Source organism: Pleurodeles waltl, chromosome 8 (assembly GCF_031143425.1).
Source record: "Pleurodeles waltl isolate 20211129_DDA chromosome 8, aPleWal1.hap1.20221129, whole genome shotgun sequence".
Classification (NCBI taxonomy): domain Eukaryota; kingdom Metazoa; phylum Chordata; class Amphibia; order Caudata; family Salamandridae; genus Pleurodeles; species Pleurodeles waltl.
In genome coordinates this window covers 1,538,810,040-1,538,829,843 of record NC_090447.1, presented here as the reverse complement: position 1 = coordinate 1,538,829,843, position 19,804 = coordinate 1,538,810,040, and the positions used below count along the sequence as shown (strand labels likewise).

General features: G+C 46.5%; 1 protein-coding gene across 2 annotated transcripts in view; it reads left to right on the top strand.

Moving 5' to 3' along the window:
* The first annotated feature begins 1,181 nt into the window (after positions 1–1,181).
* The window catches only part of POPDC2 (popeye domain cAMP effector 2), an 81,598-nt gene continuing 62,975 nt past the window's right edge, over positions 1,182–19,804 (top strand). The window contains exons 1-2 of one of the 2 annotated variants that reach the window (XM_069202988.1): positions 1,182–2,853; positions 18,004–18,112. In XM_069202988.1, coding sequence (XP_069059089.1) covers positions 2,366–2,853; positions 18,004–18,112 — 597 coding nt within the window. In that variant the 5' untranslated portion in view covers positions 1,182–2,365. The remainder of the gene's footprint in view (positions 2,854–18,003; positions 18,113–19,804) is intronic. The other variant, XM_069202989.1, reaches the window with a different exon arrangement.

The window sequence follows — 19,804 nt, the reverse complement described above, 5'->3', positions numbered from 1 at the left end:
TGCAGTAATGAGGGCAGAGGGCCTGGCGCAGGATCCAGAGGTGAAGGGGTGCAGTAATGGGGGGTGAGGGCCTGGCGCTGGAGCCAGAGGTGAAGGGGTGCAGTAATGGGGGCAGAGGGCCTGGCGCAGGAGCCTGAGGTGAAGGGGTGCAGTAATGGGGGGTGAGGCCCTGGCACAGGAGCCAGAGGTGAAGGGGTGCAGTAATGGGGGGCTGAGGCCCTGGCGCAGGAGCCAGAGGTGAAGGGGTGCAGTAATGGGGGGTGAGGGCCTGGCGCAGGAGCCAGAGGTGAAGGGGTTCAGTAATGGGGGGTGAGGGCCTGGCGCTGGAGCCAGAGGTGAAGGGGTGCAGTAATGGGGGCAGAGGGCCTGGCGCAGGAGCCCGAGGTGAAGGGGTGCAGTAATGAGGGGTGAGGGCCTGGCGCAGGAGCCAGAGGTGAAGGGGTGCAGTAATGGGGGGTGAGGGCCTGGCGCAGGAGCCAGAGGTGAAGGGGTGCAGTAATGGGGGGTGAGGGCCTGGCGCTGGAGCCAGAGGTGAAGGGGTGCAGTAATGGGGGGCTGAGGCCCTGGCGCAGGAGCCAGAGGTGAAGGGGTGCAGTAATGGGGGGTGAGGGCCTGGCGCAGGAGCCAGAGGTGAAGGGGTTCAGTAATGGGGGGTGAGGGCCTGGCGCTGGAGCCAGAGGTGAAGGGGTGCAGTAATGGGGGGTGAGGGCCTGGCGCAGGAGCCAGAGGTGAAGGGGTGCAGTAATGGGGGGTGAGGGCCTGGCGCTGGAGCCAGAGGTGAAGGGGTGCAGTAATGGGGGGCTGAGGCCCTGGCGCAGGAGCCAGAGGTGAAGGGGTGCAGTAATGGGGGGTGAGGGCCTGGCGCAGGAGCCAGAGGTGAAGGGGTTCAGTAATGGGGGGTGAGGGCCTGGCGCTGGAGCCAGAGGTGAAGGGGTGCAGTAATGGGGGGTGAGGCCCTGGCGCTGGAGCCAGAGGTGAAAGGCTGCAGTAATGGGGGAGTGAGGCCCTGGTCTGTGCACACAAAGGGGCCTGATGCACGGACACCCCTTCACCCCCCTCTCCCCGGTCCTCCTATCTCTTCTCCTCCGGAGCTATGTGAAGTGGCCGCTCCCCTCCCCGCGGGCTGCGCCCTCCTTGGGTTTCACTTCCAAACATGGAGCTTCAGCGGGGCCTCACGCTCCCTGTTGCCAAGAGATCTGCATTCCTCACGGGACACAAGACTCCCCTCTCTCGGTCTCTCCGGGGCTCCACTTACAGTGCCTGTGGGGCAGGAGAGCGCCTCGGTGCCAGGCTCGGAGGTGGGGCAGAGCAGCATAGCGCCTCGGTGCCAGACTCAGAGGAGGCGCACGACAATTTAGCACCTCGGTGCCAGACTCAGAGGAGGCGCAGGACAGTATAGCGCCTCGGTGCCGGACTCAGAGGAGGCGCAGGACAGTATAGCGCCTTGGTGCCAGACTCAGAGGAGGCGCAGGACAGTATAGCGCCTCGGTGCCAGTCTCAGTCGGTGCGCCTGCTCCGTCCCAGGGAAGGTGTTTGTCCTGCACGTGTGAGGGGTACCCGGGAGTCCCAGACTGACAACCACCAGACCCCCTTTTTTTTCTTTTCTGGGGGTTTTGTGGTTCCCAGAAGATCGGTTTCATTCAGTGAATGAAAAGAGGAGACTCGTGCACCAGAGTATTCTAAACTGAATGACCTCAGGGCGCTTCATCAGACTTCAAGTGAGCTTCTGGCATGTGGTGAGAGTGCATATGAGCCGGCCTGGTCTCTTGGGCCGCGTGGAGTCACTCCGAAGAGACTTTGAGCACACTGACAGTCCAGGAGAAGTCACAAAGGCGCGTCAGTGTATGACACTGTCAGTCAACGCCTTCACTCAACGTCACCCCTCAACGGCATCATCCCTCAACAACAGCATCATCCCTTAACAGCATCATCCCGCAACATCATTCCTCAGTATCATCATCCCTCAGCATCATTCCTCAACAACATCATCCCGCAACACCATCCCTCAGAATCATCCCTCAACATCCTCCCTCAGCATCATCCCTCAAGAGCATCATCCATAACATCCCTCAACATCATCCCTCAGCATCATTTCTCAACAGCATCCTCCCTCAACATCCTCCCTCAACATCCTCCCTCAGCATCATCCTTCAGCATCATCACTTAACAGCATCTTTCAGCATCAAACCTGGGAACAGCCACCAGACAAGCAGAAGCACGCTTGGTTCCCCAATCCCATCTTCCCTCCTCCAGTTGCAGACTTTCTCCTCGCAGGTTGCGCAAACGGTCCCACATTTCGGCTTGCTCCACCCTCCCCGGGTCCGGCGTGGGTGACTTTAGTTTGGTTTAGGAGAGAGGGGGGGCCATGAGTGCCAACATCAGCCTGATGGAGCAGCTGCTGGGGCCGCCCCCCTGCGCGGCCTGGGCAGAGACCATGGAGAGGGCCATCTACCACCTGGCCTGCATCGTGCTGCTGCTGGGCTTCATGGGGGGCAGCGGCGTCTTCGGGGGGCTCTTCCTCCTCAGCTTCCTGTCGGCCGGCTTCCTCTGCTGGGCCCTGTGGGGCTGGCTCTACACCTGCGGCCTGGACGTCCTGTGCTGGGGCTTCCTGCTCATGGCCCTCTGCCTGCTCCAGGTGGCCCACCTGCTGTACCGCCTGCGCAAGGACACCTTCTGCCCGGAGCTGGAGACCCTCTACCGGACCCTCTACCAGCCCCTGCAGGTGCCACCTCCGGTCTACAAGCACATCCTGCACAGCAGCGAGGGCCAGGTGCTGTCCCTGGCCAAGGACCAGAGCTACGCCCTGGAGGGCAGGACCCCCATCGGCCGCCTGTCCCTGCTGCTGTCCGGCAGGTAGGTCCGTCACCCAGGTGCCCCTCAGCCCTGCCCAGGTCCCTGCTGATGCGCTGCTCCACTCAAGGTGTTTCTTTCTTTAAACTCTGGGACTTGTAGTCTTCTATATTTTATTATGAAACAGGACTACAAGTCCCAGAATTCAAAGGAAAACATGTGGCCTGAAGCAGCGCGTCACGCCTGGACCTGGGCATATTGGTAGCTATGACGTCACTAAAGAGCTGTGAAAGGTCATAGGCTCTGTCACGTGATGTAGCCAAACTCTCGGTTCTGCTCTTGGTCTCATGAGCTTGGGTAGCGTCCCAGTGGAGCGGGGCCAGGGTGTGCTATGCTACATAGTGTCATGTGGAATGTTGTATTTTTAGCTGTTATAATAATGTTATGTTATCGGGTATTATTTCACAATATTGTGTTGCATTGGGACTTCCGGTGCCCTATTGGTTGCATTAAATTAATAAATTCTGCCTGCCTTGGTGGTGGAAATAGGTTTAACAAAACACCCTCGCATCCCACCCAGGAAGCCCTAGAGGTCAGACACCACATCAAGTGTGCTCGGAAACCATAGTTCTAATAACACTTCTACTCCTGTGTGTGATCTTGGGCATCTCAGCTCCACATCAGTCATAACTAGAAGCATTTCAACTGAAGAGGCTCTTGGAGCTACAGTCTATATAAACATGGATTCTCTAATCTCTGTATAAACTGCAGTCACTAATTTCTTTAGAAACGGCTGTTTGTGATGCACCAAGTCACAGCGTGTAAAGAAAAGACATTCACTGATTTTAAAGAAAAGACATCAGAAAATGACTATGATAGGGTTGTTACAGTCGAGTTCTGACATTACAATGCCTTCTGCCAGAGCTAGCAGCCAAGGTAAAAGGCAGATCAGGTCAAGGAGCATAATTAATAAAGCTGTTTAAAGCAAAACATGGAATGTTGCTTTTCTTTCTTCTGCTCTACTTTAATAGCTTGGAATGACAGAACCTATGCACTAAGGTTTTAAGTGGTTTGTGGGAAAGTTGGTGGTGTGACCATGTATTATATGGGATAAAATACCCCCTGCGTACATAAGGATATTGCAAGTCACCTTGAAGTTCATACCTTATAAACAAGCATTGGCAAAGCCAATAGGTCTCGCCTATGCAAGTTCTATTGCCTTTGCCAATGTGTTTTAGCCATGCTGTACACTAGTGAGACTACTATTCAGCATGGCTCAAAGTTAATGGCATAAAGGAGAATGATGTGTCATCGACTGGTGTGGCGTAGTGTCATGGAGTAAGTAGAGTGTCCTAGGATGGAGCAGTAAACTTAACTTTAAAGGAACAGGGGTCCTTTGAATAAAATGCAACACCATTCCCATAAAGAATGATATTAAAGTAGTATGCAAATGGAATGTTTCATACATTTATTCAATCAAAATATAAAACATCAAATGTAGTGGGAAAACATCAACAGGGGAAATCGAGAAAGACTGGTATTCGGGCATTACACAAGTTATCTGGATGACCCAATGTCACCAATTACAAGAAAAATGTAAAAAGTAACCTATATAGTACAGTGGTTGGGAGGAGGCTGGCCTGGTTTGTAATGGGTAACTATGGCACTTACACCTTATACAACGTCCAGTTATCCCTTACTAGTGAAACGTAGGCAGTGTCTAGAAGCCAGGCTCTCTAGGGGTAGCTGTAGCCAAGTCTTATCTAGGAGACGTGCAAAGCTCATGCAATACCACTGTAGTCACACAGCACCTACACACATGAAAGAAAATACTCAGTGTTACAAAAATAAAGTTACTTTATTTTAGTGACACAAATGCCAAAAAACCATAGAGACTATACTCCCTTGGGAGGTAAGTAATACACCAATTATATACACTAGTAGCAGCAATAGCAATAAAAACAGTTAGAAAAGTGCAATTAGTGAAAATCACAATGGTTAGGAATGGGCCTAGCGGGAACACAAACCATATACTAAGAAAGTAGAATGCGAATGTCGGTTTCCCACCTAGGCAAGTGTGGTGTGTAGAGGGGCGCTGGGAGTATTAGAAAACACCAAAGGTAAGTAATAGAACCCACCTCAGAGCCCAGGAAAGCAGGAGTAAATCACAGTAACTTTCCTAGAACACACAAGAACATGAGAAAGAAGATAATGCAAGAACCAGAAGATACTTCAAGACACAAAGGGTGGATTCCTGGACCTAAAGACCTGTGGAAGAATGGGACTAGGTCGAGGAAGCACAGAAGAGTCCAGGGAGGACAGGAGCCCCTGCTAACCCGAATCAAGGTGCAAAAGTAGAACCACTGGTGAACAACAGCAGTCAGTACTGCACCCAAGAAGATGGATGCGGTTCCTGGTTGGTGCAGATGATATCCCACACCGGATGGATGATGGCAGTCTGGTTTGCGTCACTGGATTCCGCCAACAAACCTTGGCACACGCAAAACTCACGGTTAGCGGAAAATGGCACTGCCTGGGACCAGGAGGGACCTGGTGGACTCTACCCAGGAGGAGGAGTCAGACGGGGCTCTCAGCAACTCAGAGAGCCCACAGAAGACCAGCCAGTGCACACAGGAGTCCTTCAGTACCTAAGTACCATATACTAGGGACTTATAAGGGGGCACCAGTATGCCAATTTTGGGTGAAATACTGTGTTACCAGTATGCAACAATCATAATTTAAGGGAGAGAGCATAACTACTGGTGTCCTGATTAGCAGGATCCCAGCAGAAACACTCAAACACACTGGCAAACAGGCCAAATGTGGGGGTAACCAAGGTAGAAAGAGGCTACTTTCCTACAAGTTTAGCATCCACAATAATGATTTACAAGCTTTTATACACCGACTTTTACAAGAATGACTCAAATAGTGAATCAAGAAGACATTATCTCATAGTACCTATGCTTATGCCAACTTATGTACAATATCACAAATTCAAGTCAAGATACTTTGGCCGACGATATTTCGATCCCGTAGACAAGTATCAGGATCATCCTAAGCCTTCGTTAAGCTTGAGTTAAAAGGGTTACAGAGTGCTTGTAACCAAAACGGCGAAGATAAATTGGACTCACGTCTCATATGAGTGAGAAGGCGATCTGAATCTCTAATCAAGCGCCAATGCCATAAAGTAGTAGTAGAGTGGAGTAGTGTCACAGTGTAATAGAGTGTCGTAGAGTGGAAAGGCATAAGGAAGAGTGAACTGGAGTAGAGTGAAGGTAAGTAATGTGAAGTGGCATAGAGAAAGTTGGGTAGAATGATACAGTGAACATAGTACATTGTTGTATAGTGGAGTGCCATAGAGGGTTGTGCAGTGGCATTGAGTAGAGTATCGTATATTGAAGTGGCATTGAGTGGTGTGGAGTGGCATACAGTGGAGTAAAGTGGAATGGAGTGGCGTATAGGGAGTTGTGTAGAGAGTTACAGAGTGGAGAAAGTGTTAGAGTTTAATGGAATAGAGTGTCAGAGTCTAGTATCATGGAGTGTAATGTCAGAGTGAAGTTTTAGAGTGGAGTTGGGTGGTCTAGAGTGAAGTGGCATAGAGTGCAGTGGTGCAAAGTAGATTGGTGTAGAGTGTAGTGATATAGAGTGCATTGGTTTTGAGTAAAGTGGTGTAGAGTGCATTGGTGAATCCTTCACTGGTTTAGCGTACAGTGCAGTAGCGTAGAGTGGTGAAGAGTATAGGGGAGCAGAGTGGAGTGGCACAGCATAGATTGCAGTGGTTCAGAGTGATGTGTCATAGAGTAATGCGTTGCATGGTAGAGTGGAGTGGTGCAAGGTAGAGTAGACTGGTGTAGAGTGCAGTGGTGGAGTGCAGTGATGCAGAGTAGAGTGGCATAGAGTGTAGTGCCATATAGTACACTGGTGTAGAGTGCAGTAGAGTGGCATATAGTTGAGCGGTGCAGAGTAGAGAGGAGTATAGTTCAGTGGCAGAGTGCAGTGTTGCAGAGCAGAGTGTCATAAAGGACAGTGGTGTAGAATAGAGTGGCATAGAATGCATTGGTGTAGAGTGGCATAGAATGCATTGGTGTAGAGTGCAGTGATGTAGAGTGATGCAGAGTAGAGGAGTGGCGTAGAGTACAGTGGTGCAGAGTAGAAAAGAGTTGCATAGAGTGCCGTGGCGTAGAGTAGATTGTTGCAGAGTACAGTATAGTGGTGAAGAGTAGATTGTTGCAGAGTGGAGCATAGTGATGTAGAGTGCAGTAGCATAGAGCGGTGCAGAGCAGATTGGAGTGGCGCAGGGTACATTGGAGTGGTGCAGGATAGATTAGACTGGCATAGCATAGAGAAGAGTTGCGTAGATTGCAGTGGCATAGAGGAAATGATTTCAAAGTAGAGTGAAGTGCCCTACAGTGGAGTGGTGTAGACTAGATTAGAGTGCAGTGGTGCAGAAAAGAGTGCAGTGGGACAGAGCACAGTGGCATTGAGTGCGGTGGTGCAGAGTAGAGTGGCGTGGAGTTCAGTGGCAGAAAGTGCAATATTGCAGATTAGAGGGTCGCAGAGTACAGTGGTGTATTGCAAAGTGACAGATTGCAGTGGCATAGAGTGCTGTGGCGCAGAGTACAGTGGCATTTAAAGCAGTGGAATAGAGTGCTGTGGTGCAGAGTAGATTGGCATAGAGTGCAGTGGGATAGAGTGCATTGGTTTTGAGTAAAGTGGTAAACAGTGCACTGGCAGAGTGCAGGGGTGTAGTGTACGATGGTTAGAGTAGAATAGCATAGATTGCAGTGGCGTGGTATAGAGTGGAGTGGCACAGCATAGATTGCAGTGGCGTAGAGTAGCACAGAGTGGAGAAAGGTGGTGTAGGGTGCAATGGGATAGGCATAGAGTAGATTGTTTCAGAGAACAGTGAAGAAAAGATAGAGAAAAGATAATATACTTCAATATGCTGAAGTATGTAACGATAACAACAACATAAATAATAACGCTAGGCATAACGGCCCAAAATGAAATATGGCTTCTCCCTGTTAGCCACACTGTAATCAAGCGCTTCATTACCTAGATAACAAAACATTAAACATAAATGTTAGAAAAATATACCCTTCTAATAGCTAAATTGTTGTGTGAAAAGGTAAAATCTGGGCTCAATCTCGACTTCACTGTTTCACCAACTGGTGTGATCTTAGGCAAATACAAATATTGTGTTTCACAGAGTCTCCTTTCTAGCCTGCAGGTGTCAGGCTGAGAGGGACTCTGTTCTCTCTTTAGATCTTCCTCATTGTCTTGCAGCTCCTCTAGAAGGCCTCCTGCAGTGCTCCTCTTCAAGGCAGCAGGTGATGCAGACGTAATCATCCAAAACTCTTTTCTCCGCCTCATGCCCTTTGTTCTTATGAGCACCCTTAATGCCCACAGCTGTGAACAGGACAAACAAAAGGGCAGAGGGCGCAGGGGGCCTTCCGACTCACCTTCATTCTGTTACCATCAGATTGGAGGATGGTCGTTACAGGGCTATCATAAGTAGCGCTTTTATGCGCTAATGGCCCTCTGAATTATAGATGTGAGAGGGGAAATTATCGTGTCCCCTTGTTCCCCCCACCTTCGTCCCCCGTGTCCCCCACCCTCCAAAATCTGGGGGGGATACATCCCCCACGTCCCCCACACTTCCTACGCCCATGCCTCGCATCCCACCCAGGAAGCCCTAGAGGTCAGACACCACATCAAGTGTTAAATGCCCTTCCTCTCCGTATGTGTCTAATCTTGGACTTGTAGTGGGTGAGCGCCCTCTGCAGCCCCATTAACGCTCTAACCTGTGGAGATAAGGGCTATTGATAATCTGGAACATTAGACAAGTCAGATGTTCCAGGACTACAGCTCCCAGAATGCACTACGTGTAAATGAACGGCCGGGACTGGCGCGAGGTCTCTGTGCTGGCACGGAGTTACCAGGTACCCTGAGGGCAAGACGCACAAAACTCACTCCTTTCTTGGTCCAGCGTGAGTACTCACACAGGACAGATGTTTACCTTTGAATTCTGGGGCTTGTAGTCCTGGTTTCATCATGTGCTAAACTGGCTAAGCAGACTGCAGTATATGAGCTACTCACGCATGGACCTGGGAGTCTCGAGGGGCCTGGACCCGCAATACCAGGTGCGTGATGCTGAGCCCACTTCACACTCCAACACATGCGTGTACCTATGTATGGCTTGTTTACAACCCTGCGCCAATTCCCGCTCTTATCTACACGCCCTGGAGTTATCAGGGTCCCCGGGAATGGTAATTCTGGAACAGGGAGATAACGGGACATTTTCTGTGTCACTTGTAATGAGGTTCTGTGTAGTGAGTCAGAAACAAACAAAAAGTTATTATCCGTTGCGTTAACCCAATTACCAGCTTGCAGTATACCGTACAAGTCCCGCCCATGAGACTGGACCATGTGTCTGGAAGGTAAGGCCATGTCATGGGCACCTGCCACAAAGTGTTTACTATCAAACTCAAGGCAGGGTTTGTGCTGGAAAGTGATGCCAGGTTGTACTATGCACTACTGTGCATAAGGGGGAGGGGGGTCCCATGGGTGGTACATAGGGGTTCTCCTGCACCCACCCGTGGGGTTTGATGCAAATGTCTATCAGCTCACACCTGTGGACAGGGATTTATGCCAAAGACTTACACATCCTGGAGGCAGGCAGCACCAGGAGAATTGTTTCAATTCTCCTTCTTCTTCCAAGTTTGCATGTGTGCTGCTCTGAACATCATACATACATTCAAGGATCATTTTTGTATCCGAAGAGACCCATTTCAGTACAAAACACATGCTCCAGAGAATCCCACACCCTTGCACTAAAGCTTGACAGGTGTGTGCGTTGGCACATGGCAGCAACACGTGTGTTAGCTCTGGGGGTGACAAACAATGCCCAATGTCTCAGCAGATGTGCCACATTGTTCTCTCTCCCTTTGGCACAAGACCATCCAGCATCTTTGGTTGCTGCCCTGCGTTGCATCAAATGTTCCTAAATCTGGACCAGAGTTTGTGATCTGAGAAGAGCAGCAGGGAAAGCGTCGGAGTCCTTTATATTTCATTGTAAATGTTGTTCCGGGCCTGGTTCTTGTAGAGGACAGTCCAAGGACGTATGCAGGACCTTCTAAGTTCTTCAGTGTCCTTTGGGTTCTAAAATATGTTGCACAATCTGAAGTGATATATTATAACACTAGTATACATTATCAATGAGATGTATTAACACTAGCATACATTGTCAGTCAGATATATTATAACACCATCATCAGTTTCACCAAAATGTGCGGTCTGCAACACAGGATAACAAAATGGGAGCCTGTTTAAAATTTGTACAAATGTGCAAGACTGTGAAGGCATTAGTGGGCTTCAGAGAGGTACAAAAACAAAGTTACAATCGATTAATAAAAAGTTACGGCACGTGTGGATTTGCATTATCATAGTATAGGTGATCCGTAAGTCACATGTGTATGAATTCACATTGTGAATGCCAAGACCCTTTCTGGAATATGTACTAGAATCTGTACCAGAATCCAAGCCAGTATCATACAGAAATCCAAATTTAGAATTTGGATTTCTAGAATCCGTACCAAGTTCTGTACCAGAATCCATTCTGTGATTCCACACAGGTGCTTCATGCCAAGACCCATATTGATAGTCATAGGGGGATTCGTACCAGGCCTCGGTACTGGAATCCATGCCAGAATCAATGCTAAGACCCATGCGGGAATCCATTCTGTACCAGAATCCATACTGGGATCGATTCCAAGATTTCAACTTGGATCTGGACTTTTGCGAGTCGGAAATAGCGATTTTTAAGAAATTGCTATTTCTGATTCGCAAAATGCCATGTATCACATTTGCGATTCGTTAATAGCGATTTCTTAAAAATCGCAAATGCTATTACCGAATCGCAAATTGCAATATTGGCCCCATTCGCACCTTCGGGCCTGTAGGTCCACATCTGCAATTTTTTTGCATTTCCAAAATTGCGATTTCTTAACTGGAAATTGCAGTTTCTGAAATGCAAAACCCCAGGGAGCTGGGGGCCTAAGGACCCCTCTGCTGCACCCCCAAATATTTTTTTTACAACATGTGAGGTGCACACGTACCAAAAGGGCATGTGTGCTTTACATGTAAATTTTAAAAATGCATTTTAAATGCATTTTTAAAATTTGTACATGGTGACCACCAGGTTCAACCTGGTGGTAATTAGCGATTCCTAAATGCACAAATCTCATTTAGGAATTGCTTCTTACATGTGATTTAGAAATCGCAAATAAGGAATCCTTATTTGCGATTTCTTATTTAAAGAGTCGCAATTTGCGACTCTCCAAACAGGGTCACAATTTTAAGGAATCGCTATTTTAGCGATTCCTTAAAATTGCTTTCAGAATGTCTTTAATACATTCTGAAATGGCTTTTTGCATTCGCAAACGAGCATTCGCACTGTTTGCGAATGCAAAAAGCTTTCATACATCTGGCCCTAGGTGTTTTCACATTGGAAATCATTCTGCAATGTGGACCAGGTACCCTTATAAGGCTATGTACTAGGATCAGTACCAGAAATTATATGGAGATTAATTCCAGGGTCCATATTGGGATGTATACCATGAGCCATACCGGGATCTGTACCGGGTTCCATTCTGGGAATTGGATCAGGCATCAGACTTCCTCCTAGACTGCAGACCTTGAGCCCCGTGGCCAGATGTGACACTAAAACATCCTGGGTGAATAACATGAATGAGCTTCTCTTGTCACGGGTGATGGCACTTGGGGACAGATGTATGAAACATCCAGGTTGTGATTTCCTATATGCGAATCTTTGCGATTCACAGTTAAGAAATCGCAAACTGCAAGATATCAGTGTTTGTCAGACACATTTAGTGATTTACAGTGGGCTGCACATGGTGACCTGCCACATGAATATTGATGAGGCGGGTCGCAATGTGCAACCCATTGTAAATGGCCACAGTCACAGGGATGGTGGCCTGCAGTGGTCAGCAGACCACCATGTCTGCGATTACTTTTTAAATAAAGCAGTGTTTTTGTAATGTAGCCCGTTTTCATTACATAAAAATGGGCTGCATTACAAAAATAAAACAGCAAAATGTTCTTTTCATTTTTTAAGAGAAGGCAGTGGTCCGTGGAACCTAGATTCACAAAGGGGGAGGGGTCCCTTAAGGACCACTTCCCGTTTGCGAATGGGTTACCGCCTCCTCTACGGAGTCAGTAAATTATGAATATTTTGTGACCACATTCCGGTTGCAAAACATTCATACATGCCAGCGTGATTCGTTATTAGAAAGGGACACCCTAAGCACGCCCCTTCCTAATATCGAATCTCAAAAGCAAAAAGCTATTCGATAACAAGTTACTGAATCGCATTTTGCCTTTGGTACACGCCAAAGAGCATTACACAGGTCACAAACGGCCTAATGGGCCCTCGATCCTCCTCAGGCCCCCTCATCCCAAAGTCCCTCTTCACACTCGTTGATCCCGGTGCTCCTAAAACGCTCCTGGGAGGAGCACAGCCGGCTGCTGGAGCTGACACAAAGATCATTTGACCTATTTAATACTTTTGAAGCTGGTCACTGCCATAACCTGCAGGTGGGATCTGTTATCCCAAAAGTAACCATATTTAAAACATTGGATGTTGGGAGCGCCATTGAAGACAATGAAATAGCTCTGGGCTTATAATGGTGGGTAAAAGCCCGGAGTTCCAACATTCCCATGTTTGTCTTCCTGTTTCTCACTTTTTATTTTAGAACATTCTATCCTTAGTGGGTGGAATGTTCTAATAGCCTTATAGCTCTATGGCTCAGGCTATACCTGTTGTTAAAGGCCCTCACCCTCGTTATACGCCCTTGCCTGTGACTCAGGCCTACGACTCGGCTTGAGGGTCTTTAACTACCAATATAGCCCTCAGTAGTGGGATATAAGGCATGTTCTTGTAAAGTTTTCCAGGCACTTCACCAGTTCGTGGGTATGTTACTTATTTAATGTTACCTCCCTCACCCCCCAACCACGTTGACACCTATAAAGAGTACATTCAAGGCAGGGCACATGTCAGGGGGACACATTTGTAGACAGCGTCCACCCAATATTTTCACGGGGTGGACGCCGTACACCCTTCCAAGCAGGTGGGTCCACTGAAATATGCTGAACTCGTCCCGGTGTAATTTTCAGACAGAGAGACACATTCAGGAGCACATGCACCTTGTCTGCTTTTCATTCCCAGCAGCAACGTGCAGGCGCCGGAAGTGTTTTCTTACTCTCACCTCTAGCTGGGCCACAGGCAAAGGCCTGATTTAAAGGGCTGTCAACCCTCCTTTTGTTCAAGCAGCATCATCATATCATCTTGGTGCCAGAGCAGTGGAGGGGACACAAAGGCGAACAGCTTGTTATCGCCTCACAAGTACTTAAGAGAAACTATTTGGAAGCAACTTTTGACTTTGTTCAATCCTATACAGTATAAAGGAGATACTAATGCACTGAAATGTCAAATGTATCGGTCTGTACAAGTATTTACATGAGTAACAATTTCATTGCTAGAGCTTTTTTTTTATTTAATTATTTTATAGTGGTGCTTCTCCCAGTGTAGGGTGTCGGTGCGTTTTACATCACGTTCACACAGCTGTACATTGACAACAAATCAATCAACTGTGTACATCAATTTACAGGATGTGTTAGAGCACACGGTCACCGGACTTATGTGGCTGGGGAGGACCAAATTATGGGGCAAGGTTGATTAAATTAATGAGACAAAAAATGGCAAAATATGCTGTGTAATGTGGCACATTTAGGGCTAGTATTACCTCACTATTTTGGAATTCGCTATTGTGTAATTGCGTGAAATTTCAGGAAAATTACGTAAAATTACAAGTAAAACAGAAAATGCAAATCTGGCATTTCGTGTGATATTTTAGCACGAAATGTATACTTACATCCATTTTTGACATGAGGATCCATTTTGCACTAAAAAAACTGTGAGAAAAACCTGACTGTTGTGAACAACAGTTGATCACGTTGTGGTTGCTTGCATTTTTCCCGAGCTATAATTTTGCCATGAACTGTGGCATAATTACGCAGTGTGGTGCAATAGCTTAGTTTCAGAAATTTCAATAAACAAGCATAGCACAAAATGTGAGGAATTACACAAATTAGGCCTCTGTAATTTAAATTACACCTGGGCCTAGTTTGCAGACCCCAGAGGCAGCCTAAAATCTGTCCAAGAGTAATAAAACCTGAGAAACTAGATTCCACACCGTAAATTCATCCAAACTGGAATAACTCTGGACTGGTGGCAAGACCCCAGGCTTTAATGTAGTTGCCAGCATTCTTCTGGACCTGTATGTGTATGGGGAGTCATGAAACTGTTAGCCCATAGCCATTATGTGCCACCATGGGCATAATGCCCTCTTCTTGGAACCTTCCTTTCTAGAGCCCCAGGTGATGACGTCAGTTCTCCATGAGAACTTCACGAGCCTCCTGCAGCAAGTCCAGCTTCCTGCTGCCCTCCTTCTGCTAGTCCTCAGGGGCACATTATCCGGGTCTTCGGGTGTGTGCTTTGGTGGCACTGGTGGCCTGTGAGGGACAGGGCCTCCCGCAGAACCTCTAGAGATGCTCAGGACATGACCAGCAGCCATGCATGCCGCTCCACCACTACCGCCTTGACTCGCTGCTCTTTAGTCTGACATCTTGAGTTAACATATTTATTTATTTATCATTTTTGTAGTTTTGCTCCAAGACCTACATAGTTAAAGTTCACAAAGGTAAACATGTTAAAAATAGTAAATAGATCTAGGAATCTATACAAAAAATGACTTTTTATGTAAACATGTCAGCAACATTAAGTGTAAAATTCAAAATGGAATTGAGTGTAACATATTGAAAAGAGTGATGGGGTATAGTTTCAAGGGGTCAAGGGTGTAGATTATATACAATAATACAGTATAAGTACAGTAATTACAGGTGGCGACACTATAAGGTGAGTCAGCCGTGTAAGGAGGTGACAGGCAGAGAGGGCTATGCTTGAGCCTATCAGAGAGGACTTCAAGGCAGTTTAAACTTGTTATGAAATTAGGGCAGGTTAAGTAATTGTTCTTTAAGCTTAGATTACAATATTGGAAGTGAAAGAGCAAGAGGTAAATCCATGGGACAGGAATATCACTCCCTAAGGGCATTCTGGGAGAATCTGGGTTTGAGGGTCGATGTCTTTTCAAGTCGCTGAGAGCTGATGAGCGGTGAGATCCCCCCAGGGCTCTTTTATTGCCATAGAATTCAAGGGTTTGAGTGAAATGGGGTAGAAAACTGAAATGTGAGGTCTTATGGAACACGCAGTCTTGCAGGTACAGCAACCTTCAAGAGTCAGCCCTTGAGGAGAGTTGGTGGATGGTGTGATTCTGTCACTATTTCTGGCTCCACTGATCCGCCTGGGTCCATAGTGGAGAACTCCTCTGAGGGGTTGGAGACAGGATTTAGGTAATCCAATTCAACACGTTCCAGTACTCAGTGCAAGAAATCACCAGTGCATGTACCACAGATCTACCATCCTTTTGGGGAAATAAGGGTCTTCTTCTGCAGAACAGGCTTGTTAGGTGGCAGGTTGGATTCCCTGATATGAATATCAAGGTTGAGATCTTTATCCAAAGTTAGGCCAACTGACTTGTCAATCTTTGGAAAGGTGTTTAGAGTCTGTAATTTGGCAGTACAATTTGGTGGGATACTTTGTCATAGGTAATATGCAAATTCAGATTTACAATTCATTATATCTATTCTCTTGCAAGCCTCTATGGATCCGGTGCAGTCTGCTCCTGGTTCCTTCCTAACGTATGAAGAATGTCCACTGAGGAAGCATAACCTGGAGTTGATCGGACCATGACCAACATCATCCTAGGTCAATAGATTGCCACTCAGCTCTAATTCTCTGTTGTGGTATTCTGTACCTGAGCCTACCATGAGGACAAACTGAGCATCTTTAAACTGTCAATGAGAGTCACCATGTCCCTAACCTCAAGAAGTTGGTCAGACTGTTTGTCAAATCCACATTCACATTCCCTTCTTTAACCCATCCTTCAACCTCGTATCAGCTAATGCACACATCGATGCAAATCAGTTCCCATCTTCGCAATCTTCTTCCACCAAGATTACACTCATTCCCTTTCAAGACAGCTCAGGATGACCAACCTACCAAATAGGACGCTTTCCCGCCATGTACTTCACACAAGATTTGTAGTCTTGTTAATCCATTTAATAAAATTAGGAGTTGCCATATATGACCCGGTAGTGGTCTACAGCGTCACCAAGAGGTTATGATATGAATATGCCACATATACTCAATATGTATGTTCTAAAATGCCTGATTCTTATGATACTGTTAACGATTCACACTCAATGACAGAACACTACCCCTCTCTATTTCTCTCAAAGTCTTTAACTCAAAATAATTTATGACATCCTTCCCATCTTAAATTTGGCTCAACGTCACCTTAACACAGTACCATGTCTAGTCAGTGTGGTACAACATTTGGGGTCAGATTTAGAATCCAATGGTAACTGGAAATTCTCCAAGTTCGTACAGTAGATCCCATCGGTTGAATCTCCTCTGCCATGGGGTTAGTATTATCGAGGAAATTCACCAGTGCTGAAAGATTATTACTTACCCTAAACTCCAAATCGGGCTGTTAGTATCAAATGATGGTAACAAAGGTGCTCCCTTGACGCTTCTCTGTGTAATCAGATTTCCTTTGGCACTTCTTTTGTGTTCTGTCATTATCTTTAGTAAAATATCAATCCAAGATATAATCAGAAGTTCTTGTCCGTCAGTAGCGCTATCCTCAGTATTATCTCCACACACAAGTTCTGTGGACACAAAATATCCTTATCTAACTCGTGTCTCACATTGGTCACATCCTCCATTTTCAGATGAGGTTTAATGATCTCTTCAACACCCTACACAGCTGAGCATCATGTTCCCCAGTAGTTGTTCCATAGATCAATACGCCATCTTGAGAATATCTTATCCCCACCATCCCCTCAAGGATGCTTTGCATTGATCTCTGGAAAACTATCCAGGTCGATGTCAGCGCAAGTAATATTTGTTCCCACTGACAGTCCCCAAACAGCATCATAAAAGATGTAACATGATGGGTGCAGCCAAATATGATGAGAAACGGAAGAAGTATCAAGGGATGAAAACCATTGTGTCTGACCTGGTTCAAGTCAGCCCTTGTTATGCTCCTAGGATTAGGAATTCCATCCTCTCCCAGATGAGTCAATCTCATCACTCCTGCTCTCCATGTTCTTATGGCGCAGCATATCATCAATGTGTAAGCCTTCAAACAGAGACCCCATCTGGTAATCTCCCCTGTTCTGTCTACATTCCAATCTTCATTGCCCCTTTCTCAACTCCTCTGTACCCCACCTTTGTACTGTGCTCTGTTGCACTGTAGCTGTGTTTGCAATGTATAAATGCCTACAAATATATAGATGCATGCATTCTTCTATTGAAATCTCTCAGTTCAGTACACATGCTCAACCCGCCATCAAACTTGCATGTGAACACAATGGGCAATAGCCATTCAAGTGGCTCTGTAGGCTCAATCACTACTTCAGTCACTCGTTCACGTAATTTGTTTCCTCCTTTAGTCAGTTTCTCAAACTGAGTGGTATAATACAAGCCGTATGCCTGACAAGCACCCCTCTTCAAGTTGATCTTACAACAAAAATACCTTAGCTACCCAAAACTTTCATTTTGTACTTGCCGAATATGAACTGGTTTTATATATGATTCTTGTTTAGATTATCTGAATGTATGTCATGTAACTATCATCTCTCAGGACCTACATTGGCCAGCACTGAAATAATTGCTCTAGAATAAAACCAGTTCTAATTACTATGTGTATGTCGATACTGTTGCTTCGACTGATCTAAACCTACAGACAGGTAACTGCATAAGACATTCAATGTAAATAACCTATTCGCTTTGGAAGTGTGCACACCGTCTCAGGAAAGGCACATAATGTACCTGAGGGTCACATCACAAGAGTACAGCCTACGACAGAACAAGGTAGCACTTTTAAAACTATCAATTTTGAAAGTTCACAATTTTCTTGATGTGCTGGTTTGTCAAAGCTGAACTTGCACAATAGTGATAAACAGATATTTTCTACTCCACTGATGCACTCTCTTCTCTTTCTCTGGCAGGATCCGCGTGAGTCTAGATGGACAGTTCCTGCACTACATCTTCCCCTACCAGTTTCTGGACTCGCCTGAGTGGGAGTCTTTGAGCCCCTCCGAAGAAGGGACATTCCAGGTGATTCAACACAAAAGTGAATTTTTGTGTGTGTTCTGACTTCATGTACCAATGGGTGGAGAGGATAAAGGTGGTTTTATGGGGAAGAGAAGAGAAGTAGATGGCAGGTTTAGGGGAGAGGCTTGCACTTTTTTAGAGTACAGGCCCATGCATTTCAATATTTTGTATAATACTTGTCTACAATGTTTTCAACATATTTTCAACAAGAGTGTATCAGAATCTAGTGTCTTTCAGTTGGAGAAGGTTCGTAGTCTTAAGACCCCAGAGTCTGCAGCCCCTTGTAGCCCACCACAGTCCTCCACTGGCCTGGCTCAGATGCTGGCACACTCTCCATTGAAAGATACAGGACCCTGCCAGGCAGGGGCACCACACAGAATACAGACCACTACTTCTAGGCTCTAGCACTGAGTGGCAGTGCCACAGGTTGGATCAAGGCTCCCACGCTGCTTGACTCTCTCGCTTGCCAACCCCGCATTTCTCCTGCTGATTCAGTGACGCACAGAGGATTCAAATCATGGGCAAGACCCGACCAGCCAGTGAACGAAGAGCTCAGTTCCTACTTCACATCAGCGGTCCAAGCCTCAGTGGGAACTTCTACAGACCTGTGCAGCCTGGCTAAGTGCTCAACTTGTAAAAAAAATAAATGCAGAGGACCAATGTTTTTTCACAGGAGCTCACCGCAAGTGCAGTTAATCGCCAAGGTTACAGAATCCCAATCTCCCTAGCTCTTGCCCCTTCATTCCATCACTCATCACTTTCTGTCTCTTTGTCTCATGAATACTGAGTCTGCCTAGCCTTGATTCAACCTCTCACCTCTTTATTTAATCACCCTACACTTTCTGTCTCCTTGACTCATGAATACTGAAACTGTCTATCCTTGATTCAACCTCTCGCCTCTTTATTTCATCAACCTACACTTTCTGTCTCCTTGTCTCATGAATACTGAGTCTGCCTAGCCTTGATTCAACCTCTTGCCTCTTTATTTTATCAACCTACACTTTCTGTCTCCCTGTCTCATGAATACTGAGGCTGTCTAGTCTTGAATCAACCTCTCGCCTCTTTATTTCATCACCCTCCACTTTCCGTCTCTTCCTCTCTCTCGTGAATATCAAGGCCTTGATGCAATCTCTCATCTCTTTATTTCATCACCCTGCACATGAAGGCTATTTCATCCACCACCCTACACTGCCCCCATAACTCACTCTTTTAGGTTATTTGTCGCCTCCATAACTCACTCTTTTAGGTTATTTTTCATCTCTCCTTTCTCCCTTTCATGTTATCTTTTCTATCTTTTTATTCCTTCTCTTCCTCCCTTTCCTGCATCTCTACCCCAGGGTCAAAGTCTGACGATTAAACTAAGTCCTGCTCCCCAAAATGAGTTGCCATTACTAAACCTCTCTGCGAGCCATGGCCGGTTACTTGCCCCTTTAGAAACAAAGCATGACGACCTCCATCTTCCTAAGAAATGTCAGTGGCATGGACCCAGTATTGGTCACATATTTATATGTAAAACACCAGTGCAGAAGAACGTCAGTTATAAAAGTTGTGATTTTGTGTATTAAAGATACTTTCACTCTGCACCAGGCACAAGTTGTAGTGCTCATCAGCTCATCACCTGAATTTTCAGAACTGGCACCTGTAACAGCCTCCATTATAGGTCAAGTGCACACTTAGCACATTGAATGAATTTGA